Here is a 17859-nt window from a genome sequence, read left to right on the forward strand (position 1 = left end):
TTCGTTTTTGATGAGAATCAAACATAATGGCGGGCTTAGCCTCACAATCGGCTAACAATAATGTAGTTAAAATTCGTTTTTGACGAAAATCAAATCTAAGACTCTGACTTACAAATGAAGATGAATACCACTAAACCGTAATACTAAATAGTTCAAAAACCATGTTTGGTGAAAAGATAATCATTTTTGTTTGTGCTTTACAATTTAACTCAACAAATTGTCCAAAATTAGATTAGAAATTGACAAAACAAAAAACAAAAAAAACTAATTGGGCCTTATATTAATCTTCTGCGTGTTAAGCTTTTGGAAGAGGCTTTAGAAACAAAGTAGCCCACACCCAAACACATGACCCAGATCCCCACATCCACGGCCCATCTCACTCCTCCCATATCCATCTCCATCTCCCCCTCATCCTCACCATCCACGTCACTCCCCGTCTCTGAATCTCCACCGTCCGATCCACAGTTACAACAGCAGCCGTCCGATTCATCATCCACCTCTCCCTCCTCAGGGATCTCCTCCAACCGCTTGAACCCGCATTTCCGGTGCTTTTTCGTCTTTTTAACCACCATGCTCACTCTCTCATTCATCGCCACGTGTCCCTCCACCGCCACGCAGACCTCAGCCTCCGTGACCTCCGCCGCGACCCTCTCGCCCTCCAGCACGCACTTACACTCCAATTTCCACTCTTGCCCCTCGTCCTTCCTGAAAAGTCCCTTCAACACCTTCTCCTCCCTCAGATACACCTCGAACCGGATCCCGTCGCCGGCCTCGACCGGTTCCCTGGACCCGAATACCACCTCTCCTTCTCTCACCTTCGCGTTCACGACCCGGTACAGCGTCACAAACGCCGGCGAGTCGGGTCGGATCTTCGACCCGTGGATCTCAAGCTCGTTTTCGTTGATCCGTGGAAGATAAATAAGACTGAGCGATTCGGGTAACGGTTCCCGGGTATTCAAACCCGAAAACCGTAGAAAAAATTCCCGAATCTTCAATCGGTCTCTGAGTGACTGGAATCCGTGGTAGTCCGTCGATCTACACATCTTGAATTTTCGTAGTTTTAGCTGCGACCCGAATTTTTGACCCGAATGGAATTCAAGTACTTGATTTATAGATATGGAAAGCGTGGGATTTATATAGTGGGGAGAAACGCGGGTCGGTTCGGATCTCCGGGGTAGGGAGCACACGGTTTATGGTGCTGACGTGGGGAAAACGACAAAGGGGCCGCCAACAGGTTTTTTCTGCCTGCCGGGCTGAGAGAGAACGTAGTGGAATTTGCATGTGGGATGTTATCAGCTGCTTTGCAGGTTTTGTTACCAACATTTGGACCGTTGATTGCGTACGAGGCGGGAAGATGACGAGGGATGGACGTTGGGTGTGGGTTTTGTGAATTTTGAGGAGAGGGATTGAGGATTGGGTGGTTTGGGAGGTGAATGAATGGGGACCATGGTATGGTTTTTTGTCTTGGAGTGATTTTTTGGAGTATTCCTGTATAACATTTTTATTCAAACGAGCTCATGAAAACCGTCGATTGTCGTTTACTCACAAAATTAAGACTATCACAATATATTTAGGACTCAATTTGTACCACGTTATAAAAATTGTGGAGTTTAAAGTGGTATAAGAGTTCGTAGGCACAATTTCCTTATGAGCCAGTTTTTAGGACGAGTTATATCAATGAAGTCTTAACAATTTGTATTAGAGTCAGATTTCATCACACAACTATGCTTGTTGGCTATCACACATCGCCCTGAGGGAAGAAGAAAGAAGAGTTTAAATAAGATTATTCTTACTTCAATTAATACCGAGGTCTTCTGTGATAACATTTCACATCTGACAGATTGGGCATGAAGTAATTATCAAATTAAGGACAACATCAATGTTGTTAAAAGTGGAGCCCTTGACCATCATCTTTGTAAATTCCACAACGCTCAAATTCTGATAGGAAGCGATCTATAAGAGGTGGATTAGATGATTGGTATTATGCATTGGGCATATAATGAAGTCAACGAATAATAGTCGACAAGTGAAGCGACCTCAAAAGAAGAAAGAGGTACCGCCGGCGCCGAGTCATGCTTATTTTAGACAATAACAAGTTGTTGTCTTTGAATAGTTGAAGAGCTGCCGGACGCTTAAGCCGACTTCTAGGAAATAGTTGTAGCACATAACCTTTCAGTTTGATGTTTATAAGTATATCTTCCCCATACCTAAAAAGAGGATAATGAATCTCTAATATTAGTGTATTATGCTTGTCATTGCATATACATTGTGTATAATTGGATATTCTAGTTATATTATTAGCTCCAGGGTAGTGCTATTTGCACACTCTTTTACTTCTCACACACCTTTATTAATTTTATTTATTATTTTTCTTCAGTTTATTTGATTTGACGGCTGAAAATTGAGTGAGATGTGTAAGAAGTAAAAATGGGTGTGTGGATAGCATCACCCTAAAATTAAAAGGAGAAGTGGCGTTTAATGAAGAAAATTGATTGGAGAATTGACAATTCAAGGGTCAATAGATTATTGATGTTGTCGTATCTCGAAAGTGGATGTTTTGGACATTTCACGTTGTCCAAATTAATGCAACTGTGATTTGGCATGTTCGTTTTGTGCTCGTAATACATGGATTCGGAGAGAACGACAAGATCTACAAGGCTTGTTGCAAACAATAAGCACATTCAGAATGTGGCCGAATTGCAGCGTTTAATTGCCAAAAAACAAGATTTTATTATTTTAATACAATTTTGATATTTCGTTCATTCCTTTTCTTTTTGAATTCCTAGGGTTTCTAGGGTTAAGTTACCTTATAAATAAGTCATCTTGGCTAGGTTTGTAATTAATTCATATTGTTATCAATTCAACTTTAGAGTTTTCTCTATTTTCAGGTGGATTCCAGATTGCTTATGAACTTCAGTTTATTTGCTAGTGGACTCTCTAGCATTGGGATTTCACGATTTCCTTTGTGTTATATCTCGATGTGTCATATTAACATTCCAAAAAGGTTTAACATTTGAATTATACTCATCAAAATCTAGTTGCTCTATTATGGAAGTGTATGATGATTTTTATTATGTTTGGATGGGGAATTTCCAAATTACGAAGGATTGAGATCAAACTAGTAAGAAATTGATCACAAATATACAAAGAATTAAAAATCTCCGTATACACACTACGAAGACATGTAAAGGAACTTGCGTATCTCTATTTCAAGGGTATCATCCACAAATCCCTTCTACGTGCCTTTGTAACGCTCATGCAAAAAAAAATTCTAATCTCTTCTATTAATATTTTGTGATCCATTTCTTCTTGACCTCTGTCTCTTGGGACTTCAAAATCCTTGGCCCTAACTGCTCCCTAATTAGGGCAGCACAAATCTGATTTTAATTCATCATCTAACAACTGTGTTCTAAATTTCCGATCCAGCCCAAATACAAAATACTCCAAGGATGCATCGTCCATGCAGCACGCGCACAGTAAGGAGCCTTTGCATAAACGCGAGTCAATAACAATGCCTTGACACATGGCAAAAGAACAACTTGACAGCTGCTACTTTGTTTTGCAAACCGTTGTATGGTTTAAGTAGTCTATTTATTAGGAATAAGGTAGGTCAATGTTTAATGTTAATTAAAGGAATAATTAATATCGTAACCGAGATTAATGAATCTCTCCCAAAATGGTACTCTTTAACCTTTCACTCTTTTTTCTCACAAAGTACACCATGACTTCATCTTTCTTCATCATGTAATCATGAACAAATTGAATGATTTCTGAAAGCTCTGCTTCTAATTTTTACGAAAAATGGGTCCCATATCATAATGTTTAGTCAAATCTTCTTTACAAAGTGGTTGTTTTTAGGGTTTGGAGTTTATCACTAAGAACATGGTAGTTGTTTCTTGTTGTGTGGTTTTAATGGATTGCAACCCCACCCACTCTCTCCTTTTTATCTTTAAGAAGCTAGATGAACAAGAAAAATGCTAAAGCCTAACAAGAAGTGTGGTGCACAAAGGCTTCTCTGCCTGCCCACATTGAAAAGGTAGTGGCATGGACCATGTTAGATTAGCCTAATATTCCCAACCATTGTACTAAGATCCTCTCCTCTAGTGAGAGCCTTTTTCACCGACTGTGTGAGTGACTCCGTGTTCGATTTTTTGCGTCGTCGTTGGCTCTTGCCATGGTAAGCTGATGGCAGTCCCTTGATTTTCCTTTGTCTTGTTCATTTTCTTTCTCCGGTGATTTTTTGTAATAACCCCAACCACATTTCCTTCCAGATCTTCCCACAATCTCATCTTCCTGGTATTTTGTTTGACTCTGTTTTCATCATCCCGAGCATCAAATCTAGTTCACCCGTTTCATCCATCTCATTCGGTCCTTTCCCCTATACCAGCATCATCACTTGGCTCCATTTTCTTTCCACCAATCCTAATTTCGTTTCTGCCAGTTTTCACCACGATTTATCGTTGTTCCAGCTTTGGCTCGGGTGTTCGTACCACCACCTTTGTTGACCCTTGTTGGTTCTTCCCATTGTTCGTCCTTATTGGCGCTGTCGTTCGTGGGATCTCTCTTCTCACAGGCTTCATTTGTTCTATGGTGGTGATCGTTTTGGTGGTTTGCGGAGGATGGAGCGGCTTTTTTCTTCCTCAATTCTGGGACTTGAGATGGTGTGATGGCAGGTCTTTGTGGTGGAGATGGCTTCGAATTGTTGGGAAGTGTCGGCGGTAGGAGGAGCAGCTACAGTAGCTGTGATTTAGGGTATCTTTTGTTGTGTGGTGTGTTTGTGCTGGGTCCCAAGGCTTTCTTTGGGCTTTGTTTTGTGTGTTTTAGGGTCCATTTTTTCTTTTGTTCTTTGTGTGTATTTGGGCTCTTCTTGTGTTTTGTTTCTTTGTGGGTAATATATTAGAAAAACTAATGAAAATGGCTTAAAAACTTTAAGTTTTAACGATAAGGACAAAATAAAGGGTAAAGTGAATAGTACCGGGAGCTTTTCGTTAAAATTCCCTAATATATTCCCTTTCTTCAAAAAAAAAAAAGGAAAAAAAAAGTCAATTCCAAATCAATTAAAAGGGATAATGTGCAAATTATGTCATTCTCTCTTTGCTGCCAAAAAGAAAGTTTGAGCTTCAACTTCCAAGTGTGCAAACTCATAAGAGAAATGCTAATGAGACTCTCAAAGTGAAATTCTCTCTGGACTTTCTGACACCTCATAGTTTAATGTTAATTCATGTGCCAACAGTATAAAACATTGTGCCAAAAACACGAGATGACAGAGAGTCCATGGAGACTGAAAAATCTCACTTTTAAGAGAGTCTCCTTACTGTTTCTCATCCCATATATATATATATATATATTATGATTGCACAAGCCACTAGGTCACAAAGGTTGCCTCAATGCTCCACTAAGGTGATGATATCTATGATTGCAAAAGCCACTTAGGTGAATATTTTCTTCTTCATTTGGTCAATTTCATCACAATACAACCCACCTAAAGTCCTCATCCAAGAAGGCAAGGAAAAAACATACCATGATACATTAACAAAAAGGTTGCATCAATAGATAGGAATTGGCTTAAGATAGTTGCTTGTAAAACTTATGGTAAAAGTATGACAATCAATATCCTAACTTTTAAATTGAGCAAACATGTCTCCGAGGAGCACAAGCCTAACCTATATATAACTTGTTCAATCCCAAAAAGAAAAAAGTACAAATATTTTGTTTGAAAAAAAATTAGTGAGTTCTGGTCTTATGGAAACTTTTAACGTTTGAAGGCACATTGTAGTAACGTTATCTTTCAAACTTTATTTGCAAGTGTGTGAAGAGATTGTGCAAACACGCTTTGTTGTTACAACGAAACTCAATACTCAAGTAAGTCTAACAAGATGACTCGATATTCTTGGAAACTAACATGTGCACTATTTAGTTCCTAGTAGTTGTTAATTCATAGAAAATTTTGATGAAGAGATACTTTTGGTGTACATGAATCAAATCTTAATAAGTAGATTAATATCTATTAGTATCATATTATATTGGGCCTCGTTACTTGGGCTTTCAGACATTGAGCCCATGATCTATGTAAAAGGGGAGGAGCCCTTAGTCTATAAAATGGACTCCTCACCCTCACAATCCTGAAGCCTCACATCCCCAAACAGAGGCTCTCATATTCAGAGCTCTCATCCTCACAGAGAATCTCTCTCAAACCCTCACTTTCTCTGGGGGGACCCCCCCTCACGCTTGTAATCCATACATTCATACAGAGAAATACAATCAACATCAGTGTAGACGTAGCCCAAACATTGTGAACCACGATACATTTTGTGTTCTTTACTTTCTGTAGATTCACGGTTGGATTTACGTTGTTCCAAGACCTCCGGTTTTGTGCATCAACATTTGGCATCGTCTGTGGGAAACGACACAAAAAGCTATGTCGGTTCTCTTTCAATTTTTCACCTCCACTGTGAATCTGCAGAAACCAAACCAAACCAAACTCCCCAAAAAACATCTGACTTCTGCTCTGTTTGTTGAGTTTTATGATCAGAAACAGAGAGATTCAGAAAGAAAATCGAGATGGGGTTGGTGGGTGTTCCAGAAATTGGAAATGGAAAAATGGGTATGTCTGGGATTCCATTGGGAACCAAGAACAAGTACAAGAGGATGGATTCTGAGCCCGAGGTCGAGCTCACAGAGGAATACGAGGATGGTGCTTCTTGCCACCACCTTCAACAGATCAGGAGCAAAAAAAAAAAAAAAAACTAGGAAATATGTCCTCGCCTGCGCCATTTTTGCCTCTCTCAACTCTGTTCTTCTTGGCTATGAAACTAAGAACCAAATCGACCAACCTATCTCTCCAAGAAACCAGAAATTCCCCATTTACCAAATCACAACATGGAAAGAAGCTGAAAGGAGCTTACTTTTTCTTATCTGCAACCGCCGCCGCCATATTCAGAAGAAATCTCGACGACCCCAGTTCGTCAAACCCTGAAGCGGACCCGAATCCTAATCTTCTCGGCTGAAATTCAGTAATCCGAGACCTGGGTTTTGCACGCATTCGCCATTGAAGATGACCCATCTCGACAACAGTCCGTCGACGCCCGGAAAGTTCAAGATGGACAAGTCACCATACATTCACCGCATTCGCTGGCACGGCTCGCTCGCCAAGCTCACGTTCTGGTCCTTCGTCTTCCTCGGCATGATCTTGATCTTCTTTTTCCGCTCGCCGTCCTCCAATTCTCTACCATCTGATCCATCCCGCTGCTATCTTAGAACCATTCCTTATTCTGATCACCAGCGGTGGTGGTCAGCAGAGACTGTTGCGGTGGTGACTGGGGGTAACAGGGGGATTGGGTTTGAGATTTCGAAGCAGCTTGCGGCACATGAAGTTATTGTTATACTAACATCCAGAGACCGCAATGTAGGGCTTGAAGCAGTTAAGGTCTTCCAAGAAAGTGGTCTCAATATGTTTTTCCATCAGCTCGATGTGTTAGACACGGTGTCCATCGCTGAGTTTTGTGACTGGTTGAAAGAAAACTGCGGTGGGTTGGATATTCTGGTGAGTGATCAGATTTTGGATATTATTTGTTTCATTCAATTCCCGCAACCTCCTCGAACCGTTTCTATCGGTGATGCTATCAGAAATGATGAGTCTGGATGGCTTTAGTTGACCACCCACATGGAAAAGCTATATGTGTTTGCTATAAAGCAGGCATGCAAATTTGCAAAGGAGATTGCTCTGAAAAATGGACCCATTATTCTTGAAATGGGCATTTACAAGTCACTTTATGTCTAATCACACGTGATGAGATTTCTGGCATAAGGCTGTATGCAAGTGGGCAACCAGCAATACAGCCAAAAAAAAAAAGGAATTATACCTGGTCTGCCATTTGCCAAAAGGAAGAAAATAATGAAAAAGGAAAAGATGTATGGAGATGGAGAAAAGCCAAGGAAGTGAAAAGCATAGCACACCCATACCCACTGTCATTGATGAATATTTTATTAAGTTGTCTTCTGCAAACAGGAGTAATTATTGTATAGTTATACTGATGTGTAAAGAAGACAGCATAACAAAATTATTCGGCAGCCTGCCGCTATTATCACCCACTAGGTGATCAAAAGTACGTCCAGTACTCCAAAATTATTCCGCAGCCTGCCGCTATTATCACCAACCAGGTAATCAAAAATACGTCTAGTACTCCAAAATTATTCGGCAGCCTATCGCTATTATCACCAACCAGGTGATTAAAAGTACGTCTAGTACTCCAAAATTATACATGAGCATCACTCATGTCAATCATACATAAACATTCATGAGCATCACTCATGTCAATCATACATAAACATTCATGAGCATCACTCATATAAACATTCATGAGCATCACTCATATAAACATTCATGAGCATCACTCATATAAACATTCATGAGTATCACTCATGTCAATCAGCTTCGAAAACTTCATTTACGAAGCTTCGACTTCAAAGCTTCATTTACAAAAGCTCCAGCTTTAAACTTCACTTTCAAAGCACCTACAAAGCTTTAGTGCATGGTATACAAAGACCGCCTCCGAACAACCGCCATTTCGGCCCATACATGGATTGAATTTGAAGTCTCCAGCCAACAGACTCTATTGATTGAAGACTTAGGGGACTACACTATGTACCATATATTGGGAGACTTAGCCCATTATTTATGTATTGAGGAGCGATCCCTTATTCTATAAAAGGGACTCCCTCACTATCATTAGAGAGCATCGCCACCAGCTGAGCAACCGTCTCGCCACGAGCATCACCCTTAGCCCATCACTTATGTATTGAGGAGTGAGTCCTTATTCTATAAAAGGGACTCCCTCACCATCATTAGAGAGCATCGTCACCTGCTGAGCAACCGCCTCGCCGCTAGCATCACTCATAACTCATCACTTATGTATTGAGGAGTAAGCCCTTATCCTATAAAAGAGACTCTTTCACCTTCAACGCCACAAGCCGAGCCAACCAAGGCAACATAAGCCATAAGCTGAGCAGTCTCGCAACATGCGCTACTTCTAGTTAATCATCATTTCACATTGAACACCGCCTCATATCGAGTATCAGTTCTAGACGACATCTAGTTACTTCGGCCCACACATGGACTGAATTTCAAGTCTCCAGCCAAAAGACTCTCTTGACTGAAGACATGGGGGACTACTGTTAGTACCATATTATATTGGGTCTCGTTACTTGGGCTTTCAGACATTGAGCCCATGATCTATGTAAAAGGGGAGGAGCCCTTAGTCTATAAAAGGGACTCCTCACCCTCACAATCTTGAGGCCTCACATCCCTAAACAGAGGCTCTCATATTCAGAGCTCTCATCCTCACAGAGAAGCTCTCTCAAACCCTCTCTTTCTCTGGGGGACTCCCCTTCACACTTGTAATCCATACATTCATACAGAGAAATACAATCAACATTAGTGTGGACGTATCCCAAACATTGGGGTGAACCACGATACATTTTGTGTTCTTTACTTTCTGTAGATTCACGGTCGGATTTACGTTGTTCCAAGACCTCCGGTTTTGTGCATCAACAATATCTTTATATATTATTTGAAACGTGTGATGATAAGTCACGAATCGCTTGGCCATATAAATTATGCAAAAAATATATTTCCAAAAGAGAAAAAGAAAAAGGAAAAGAAAAAGGCTAGTAATCATATTTGATTGGAACCCACAAATACACCATAAGCTTCTTGATATCTTAACAAATTATTGGTTATTATATTTTGTGAACTATTGGATGATGTACACACATACAAAATCTTGAAACCTTTAAATCAGGCCATGCCTATTACCTATTTCCCTCCCAAATTTCAACATGGGTGTATTTTAAGGGTGCCTATTACCCATTTCTCTCCCATTCTCCCTTTTGTCTTTCTTGCCTGGGTTTGGTCTTTGGTCGTCGATTGATTTCTGGGTGGGGATTTTCGAGTTGTCGTTCAAAGACGGGAAGGGCACAGATGTTCATACAAATTGAAGAAATTGAAGAAATTGAATTGCAATAATGAAAGAAAACAGAAATTTTACAAGAAAATCCAACTTAATTAGGCACGACCTGGAGAGAGAGATAGAGAAAAAAATTGTCTAGTTTGGGTTTGTGCAATTGGAGTGGCGGTGAGTGCATTTTAGTTTTTTAGACAAGAAAGTAGAAGTTTTCATAATTAAAAAAGAAAAATTAGTCCTAACTAGTCCGGCATTGCACTAAACGCTTCATAATTTTAGTACTGCTTAGTCCATGCCAAGCCAATCCGACTTAGTTCCTTAAGCTAATTCAGTCCGAAATATTCCGATACAACAAACACACCCTAATAGTTATTTCTTGCAGAAAATAACAAATATTTTCATGATGTTATGAAAGAATTTCAACTCTTAAACCATCTTTTGAACCAAAATGCCCCTGCACTCCATCTTTTGACTCCATAAATATATGTTCGACCATGTATTCAATCATTATATACACACACACACAAATATATATAGAAGATTCTTTTTTCCACCTAAAATATGTGAATCATTAACCACAATAGGATGGTACAGTAGTTGAGGACGAATTACAGGCTCGTATTCTACACGTCATGTATTGTGTTTGATTTTCAGCATTAGTGAATCATACGATGGTGGCCAGAGAGAGGCTGAAATGCCTATGTGAGTCTTTTCTGCCCCTGGAAATGTGGACTGCTATGACGAAACCACCGCTGGTCCTTTTTTTTTCAAAAAAAAAATGTGAATCATTAGATATTCAGAAAGGTTTGAATTATAAAATTTGACAAACATAGATTAAAACAAAAATTTACAACAATCATTTCAAACATGTACCCTTTTTCAATCAACCTAAAATCTATATTCACGAATGACACGAATACGATTGTTGCCCACGAATCCGATCGATGCCCAAAAAATCATGTGTTACATGTATTGGTCAATGCCTAAATTCTTTTTGTAAAATAAAGCAAACACATATGTGTCCCCAAAGGATCACATGGTTGGTTAGGCTTGAACCTAGCTACAAATATCTCTCAACTTAACATTGTTTATGGGTTGGAGTGGGGTGGGGGAGTAAATATCTGTTGATGTCCTGACAAAAAAGATGTGTAATATTATTATGTTTTTGGATGAGCTCACAGGTTGATTACATATTACACAGTACTTGGATACAAAAATCTTGAGACCTTCAAATGAGGCCACCCCTAGCTATCTCTATTGGCCTAAGTCCCTCCTCCCAATTAGTTTTCAACATTGGGGGTACCCACCACTGTAAATATATTCTTAAGTAGTGGTAATCTTTTAAAGAAGAGAACAATTTTTCCATGATTTGATGAAAGTTGAGATGCTTTCATAAGCTAGAAATTAAAAAATAGGTCCGTGGAGAAACAATGAATTGTTCTAGTAGATAGAGTCTTCATTTTTAACTCATTATTTGCTAAATTTGAATTATCCACATTCCTCTTACTCTAACTTAAGATAGTAATATCGTTGTAACGAGAAAATAATCAAGTCGGCAACCTAATAAATGAATAAGCCAATACCAAATTGGGTTTATCCAAGCCCAGTTTCTGTTTTTGGTCAGAGAAGAAAGAAATATATAAGCTCATAAGTGAAGCTTAATTAATTTAGTAATCTGGGATTATATTAATTTCATCTGTTATCTTTTTTCTCTTTTTTTTTTTTTTTTGTGTAATTTTTATTTTCTGGTGTGAAAGCCACTTTCAAGTTGCAAGAATATTCCAAAAGCACAGCTGGGGACTGTGTGCGTGTGCAGAGCTCATGGCCATTGCTTTTTACACGGGGCAAAGAATGGTCTGCATTCGTTCTCATTAACTGGCCATCCCCCTACATTGTTTAGCTTCCTCTTTATTTCTTATTTGATTAAGATTCTTGAGAATAAAAACCTATTTTTAGTGTTTTGATCTAGATGGTCACATATTGAGTTGAAAAGTAGTTGTTGGATTTGACCTAGAGAAATGATTTACGCAAACTCATTTTATTCTTCTACACACTCTTATTTGAACTTATGCAAGCTTAAATTCTCGAAACAAATTTAAGTATGCAAGATGAGAACAGAAGTAAGAGGATCACTTTCTTTTGATGTTTAATGTAATGTAATATAATGAGTTATTTCATGAGAACACTCGACAACCTTGTGGACGAAGTTCAAATTGGGTAAATCGCGTATTTGGCTGTTTTGATTGCCTCTCTGACATTTCAATTTTGATTGTTGATCTGTTTCTACGCATCAACAAATGTATACTTACTTAATTAGAAACGAGTATTTTGTTTGACAATGCTTTCAGAATGACTAGCATTGTTTTCAAATGAGAATCACTTTTGACAATGTTTGGTAGAATAACTTTAAAGTGTTTTTGGATTATAAAAACACTCAAGAAGCACACTTCCAAATGATTTGCCATAAAGTACTTGAATTTTCAATAGGATTTTTGTTGCTCTTCTAGCAGAAGCGTGTATAACAATTATGTATAGAAGTGGTTCGTACAAAAGTATTTCCAAACGGACCATCTAATTAGTTGAGAGTTCACAAGCAACGGCTCCAATGTCTGCAGTACCAAACAAACCAAGCCAAATGTGCAAAATATAGTAGAGAGCAACTTACAATGAAATTATGTGGAATAGAAGCACTATGATTGAAAGAAAGTTTTTTCAAATACAATGGAGAATCTTCTTGAGTATTATGAAGCCATCATGCTCAATGAGGGGGTGATTTGACCCACAAATCCACAACTTACAAATTCCCAAAAGTCCAATTTAACCACTTTATTACATGGGAAGGCAATCACTAGTCCTACCCCAACACCTTTATCACAATTCATGAGGGCAACACCTTGTGGAAGAGAATAAAGAGAAATGAGAAATGTGGTCAATGATAAGGCCAGCTAGTAAGGCCAATATCTGTGAAGTGGGATTGTAGGATAGAGATTTACATGCCATTTTCGGATTTCAGATCAATAGTATAATTCATGCGAAAAAATTAATATGCATATATTGTATTATTGGACAAAAACATCAATAATAGTGTTTGAAGAGTGTATGTAAGTACTTCCCGTGAAGTCGGTAAATCATTTGGACCCATAATTATGATATTGTAATCCATTTGCCCTACTCTATATCAAGCACTTTCTGCCAGAGTTTGCCCTCCTACCACTACAGAAATTCTTATTTATTTGGTTGGTACTTATGCAAGTGGTTGAATTATATATAAAAACAAAGACCATAACGTGAGATATTTGTAGTGTCTGAAATTTTATAGTGATAAGATATACTCATGTGGTTTTGGAATTTGTAGGTTTGTGAGCCGAGAACAATTGAAGAGGATAAACATGTCCAAGTAATTTCTCCACTTTGTGGGCTATATATTTCACCAAGGAAGCATCATTTTCTTCCTGTCTAGCTCACTACAATAGGCACCACCAAATACTTTTATCAACTTTTCAAGATTATGTAATTGTAATTGTATAGCCAAGTCAATCCAGTCCCGTACCATCCATTGTAGCTTAAGCTCAAGGTGGAAAAAGGACTAAAATATAACAACTCGACGGTAAGTTCATGCATAAGTGACATTTTGAGAAGTTCTCGTGCTGCATTCTCTTCTTTTTATTTGATAGAGGAAAAAAATGGATTTCATGCATTCCATTTGAAACTCTTTTTTTATTCCCATTGCCTAACAAACAAGCAACAGGGACTTTGAAGCCATGAACATGGAGTTGGAACCACGAGAGAAGAAGGAGGTAGAGAGAGATGACATGGAAGAAGACACGATAGTTCATCCCGAGGGGCTGGTTGGGACTATCCTTCCGTGGACAGAGCAGCTAACAGTCCGGGGAGTCGTCGCGAGCATAGTGATTGGAACGGTGTTCAGTGTGATAGCCATGAAGCTAAACCTCACAACTGGGATTGTTCCTAATCTCAATGTCTCCGCTGCTCTCCTCGCCTTCGTGTTCATCCGAACGTGGACGAACCTGCTCAAGAAGGCCGGATTCAAATCAAAACCCTTCACTCGGCAGGAGAATACTATGATTCAGACTTGTGCTGTTGCTTGTTATAGTATTGCTGTGGGAGGTACTTTTTGTTTTTCTTTATGTGTTATATTAATTTTTAATTAATCTTTCTTAAACATTATTTAATTTTGTACATTTTTGGATAAACAGGTGGATTTGCATCTTATTTGTTGGGATTAAACAAGAAGACATATGAGCTCTCAGGTGTGAACACAGAAGGAAACTCTGCAACCGCTGTTAAGGAACCTGGGCTTGGTTGGATGACTGGCTTCCTTTTTCTAGTCTGCTTTGTTGGCCTTTTTGTCTTGATTCCTCTGAGAAAGGTACAGATCTTGTACTCTTTAGTTTCTTGGTATTTTCTCGTCTTTGGGAGGGAGTAGGATTCTCTTTCTCCTAGTCTCTCTCTCCTTTTATTTGAACGACTCTTATTTGAACGATTACGATTAAATCACATCAACATTTTGTGTTAATTTTGTAATAGCAAGAAGAAGACAAAAAGTAATATGTGAAAGGAGGGGAGGGAAGGAGATGAGAATAGGAGGAGAGATAATCCTACTCCCTTTGGGAGGGGATTCAAACACAGGACTTCTGGCTCAAAATCATTGTTCTATAAATAACCGCCTAGCCATTAAGCGGTTGACCGCCGCCCTGATTAAGTCCCTATGCATTTGAAAATTAAGAAAGGAGGCCCAACCTGCTTAGGCATCCGCTTAAGTCGCGACTCTCACTTAGATAGAAATTAGATAATTATCATTTTGCATTTTATTTTTTCAATAAATTGTAAAAAACTTGTTGAATACCTGGATGATCACTTATTATATACTTGTTCCTCATGTTTTGAATATGTTCTAATACTTTATAATGTATATGTCATTCTATTCTGCGATTTACGTATCACAATACAATTATGTATTTTAAAAAATATATATATAGACATTTATTTATATATTATATAATAAATTTAACTAAAATTAAACAAAATTGCCTAGGTCCCCGCCTAGACGCCTATGCGCTGGGCCTCTGTCTGTCGTCCAACTTGCGACTTTTAAAATCGTGCTCAGAGTAGGATTTGGATCCCATCCGGATCCAAATTGTGGGGATTTTAGGGATCCTCATATCTTAATCATTTATTGTGCATCGTGTGGATCATTTAACATAAATAGTATCCGACAAAAACTGGTTATACGGTATACAATAAACGGCTAGGATGGGGATCCCTAGAATCCCCACAAAGTGGATCCGGAGAGCATCCTCTTCTCTCAGAGTAAATGATGTTCCCTAGAATCCCCACAAAGTGGATCCGGAGAGCATCCTCTTCCCTCAGAGTAAATGATGTTAATCACTTGAGGATTCAAACTCAAGATCTCTAACTCAGGATAAATGATGTTAATCACTTGAGCTGCAAGCTCCTTGCCTTCTTTAGTTACTTGTTCGATGAGACTTCGAGAAGATAAATATTGTTTCTTTTTCCTTTAAAGTAGATATTCATATAGAATTTTTGTTTTTTCTTTTTACAGATTATGATAGTTGACTTGAAATTGACTTATCCAAGTGGTTTGGCAACTGCGGTTCTCATCAATGGCTTCCACACTCAGGGAGATAAGATGGCTAAGTAAACGTCTGCCAACACTTCTCTTTATCAATCCTTTGAAACCCATATTTATGTGTGTGTGTATATACATGTACACATAAATATTTTTAACTCGGGTGCATATGGAAGAGCACATTCGCTTTAACTAATGTGGCTACGCCCAGGTCTGCTCTTAAAGCACCCCATTAGAATCAAAACTCAGCCAAAGCTATGATGATTTGCAGGAAGCAAGTACACGGATTCATGAAGTATTTTTCAGTCAGCTTCCTGTGGGGATTTTTCAAGTGGTTTTACAGTGCCACAGAAGAATGCGGATTCTCGCAGTTTCCGACATTCGGATTGCAAGCGTGGAAGAATACGTACGAATTTTTTTATCACTCAATCGTTTCGCTTTCCCTGCTTCTGTGTCTTGTTACTAATCCTTCATAATTTGCTGCTACCAAAATGCAGATTCTATTTCGATTTTAGCATGACTTTTGTGGGAGCAGGCATGATATGCTCCCATCTGGTAAACCTGTCTTTGCTTCTCGGATCTGTGCTCTCCTTCGCGGTAATGTGGCCGCTCATTGGCCGGCTTAAAGGACACTGGTTCTCGGAGAGTTTAGACGAATACGACATGAAGAGTTTATACGGTTACAAGGTTTTCCTCTCGGTTTCCCTAATCCTCGGTGACGGGATGTACAACTTCATCAAGATTCTGGCTTGCACCATTGTTAATATTCATGTCAGATTGAAGAACAAGAATCTCCCATTGGGTAATAGAATCAGCCTCTGAATTTCCTTTTGTTTGATGCTGCTGCTGTGTTGTTTTAGTTGAAGCTTTTGCTAATCAACTTCTTCTCCCTGCAGATGTCGAGCGCAAGGCAAAGCCGATTGAAGAAAAACAGAACGAAATCTTCCTCAGCGAAAACATCCCTACGTGGGTTGCAGTCGCCGGATACGTTGTCTTTTCAATCATTTCGATAATCGCGATCCCGATGATGTTCCCGGAGCTTAAATGGTATTATGTTATAGTAGCCTACATGCTTGCTCCGTCTCTTGCATTCTGCAATGCTTACGGAGCTGGTCTAACCGATATAAACATGGCTTATAACTACGGAAAGGTTGCCCTCTTCGTGCTGGCAGCAATGACGGGGAAAGAGCACGGTGTGGTGGCAGGGCTTGCCGGGTGCGGTCTCATCAAATCGGTGGTTTCCGTGGCATGTATTCTGATGCAAGATCTCAAGACAGCCCATCTAACCTTCACCTCTCCTAGAGCAATGTTTGTGAGCCAAGCCATTGGCACTTTACTAGGCTGTGTGACAGCTCCTCTCAGCTTCTTCCTATTCTACAAGGCATTCGATGTGGGAAACCCGCACGGAGAATTCAAAGCTCCGTACGCCTTGATCTACAGAAACATGGCGATTCTAGGCGTTCAAGGCTTCTCGGCGCTGCCTCAGCATTGCCTGCAGCTCTGCTACGGCTTTTTCGCGTTCGCAGTGTTGGTTAACCTAGTCAGAGACTTTTCGCCTAAGATTGGAAAATGGATGCCACTTCCGATGGTCATGGGCGTTCCCTTTCTGGTCGGGGCATACTTTGCCATAGACATGTGCATTGGGAGTCTGATTGTGTTTGTATGGCACAAGCTTAACAGCAAGAAGGCCGTGCTGATGGTTCCGGCGGTTGCTTCCGGATTGATTTGCGGCGAAGGGTTGTGGACTCTTCCCGCTTCCATTCTTGCTCTGGCCAAAGTAAAACCCCCAATGTGCATGAAATTTTTGGGTTCCTAGAGTGAAAAGGCTTATACATTTACATATATATGTGTATTTAGCGGACGGAAGAATTGTTGAAAGTTGTATCCGATCCTCCTTAATAAAAATTTCATCTTGGTGAGTGATTCACCACCACCTAAGCAAATATTTCTGCATTTTCACTTTTGCTGGATAAAATCAGAGAGAGAGAGAGAGAGAGAGAGAGAGAGAGAGAGAGAGAGTACGTTATGCGAAGGAAAAACCGAAGGAATACGAGGTAAAACTTAAGTATTCAGTATGGAATACGAGGTAAAACTTAAGTATTCAGTATGACATAATGTATACGCTCTTTAGCATGAGGAAGCTCAGCCGGATCCAGCCCAGGCGGATGGCGTCTGAGGTCAGTTTTGAGATGAGAATGAGATGCAGACATCAAACACAGACATCTTCAAAAGATGCAAAAAGAAGTGCAAATGCTAGTTTTCTTTGAGTTTTCTGGAAGATTGAAA

General features: G+C 39.5%; 2 protein-coding genes across 3 annotated transcripts; one reads left to right on the forward strand and one right to left on the reverse strand.

Annotated features, from left to right (window-relative positions):
- Positions 1-164: 164 nt before the first annotated feature.
- On the reverse strand, positions 165-1115 carry LOC126625139 (uncharacterized). The gene has a single exon (XM_050294219.1). The coding sequence runs from the start codon at positions 1041-1043 to the stop codon at positions 276-278; it is 768 nt and encodes a 255-aa protein (XP_050150176.1). The 5' UTR covers positions 1044-1115; the 3' UTR covers positions 165-275.
- Positions 1116-13312: 12197 nt separating this feature from the next.
- Positions 13313-17516, forward strand: LOC126625129 (metal-nicotianamine transporter YSL1-like). 2 transcript variants are annotated; one of them, XM_050294207.1, is made up of 7 exons: positions 13313-13569; positions 13711-14090; positions 14180-14352; positions 15547-15641; positions 15845-15979; positions 16071-16375; positions 16470-17516. In XM_050294207.1, the coding sequence occupies exons 2-7, from the start codon at positions 13724-13726 to the stop codon at positions 17387-17389; spliced, it is 1995 nt and encodes a 664-aa protein (XP_050150164.1). In that variant the 5' UTR covers positions 13313-13569; positions 13711-13723; the 3' UTR covers positions 17390-17516. The 2 variants fall into 2 exon arrangements, with proteins under 2 accessions (XP_050150164.1, XP_050150165.1); XM_050294208.1 differs by lacking the exon at positions 13313-13569 and having other exon boundaries at positions 13578-14090.
- Positions 17517-17859: the final 343 nt, after the last annotated feature.

Source organism: Malus sylvestris, chromosome 6, assembly GCF_916048215.2.
Source record: "Malus sylvestris chromosome 6, drMalSylv7.2, whole genome shotgun sequence".
Classification (NCBI taxonomy): domain Eukaryota; kingdom Viridiplantae; phylum Streptophyta; class Magnoliopsida; order Rosales; family Rosaceae; genus Malus; species Malus sylvestris.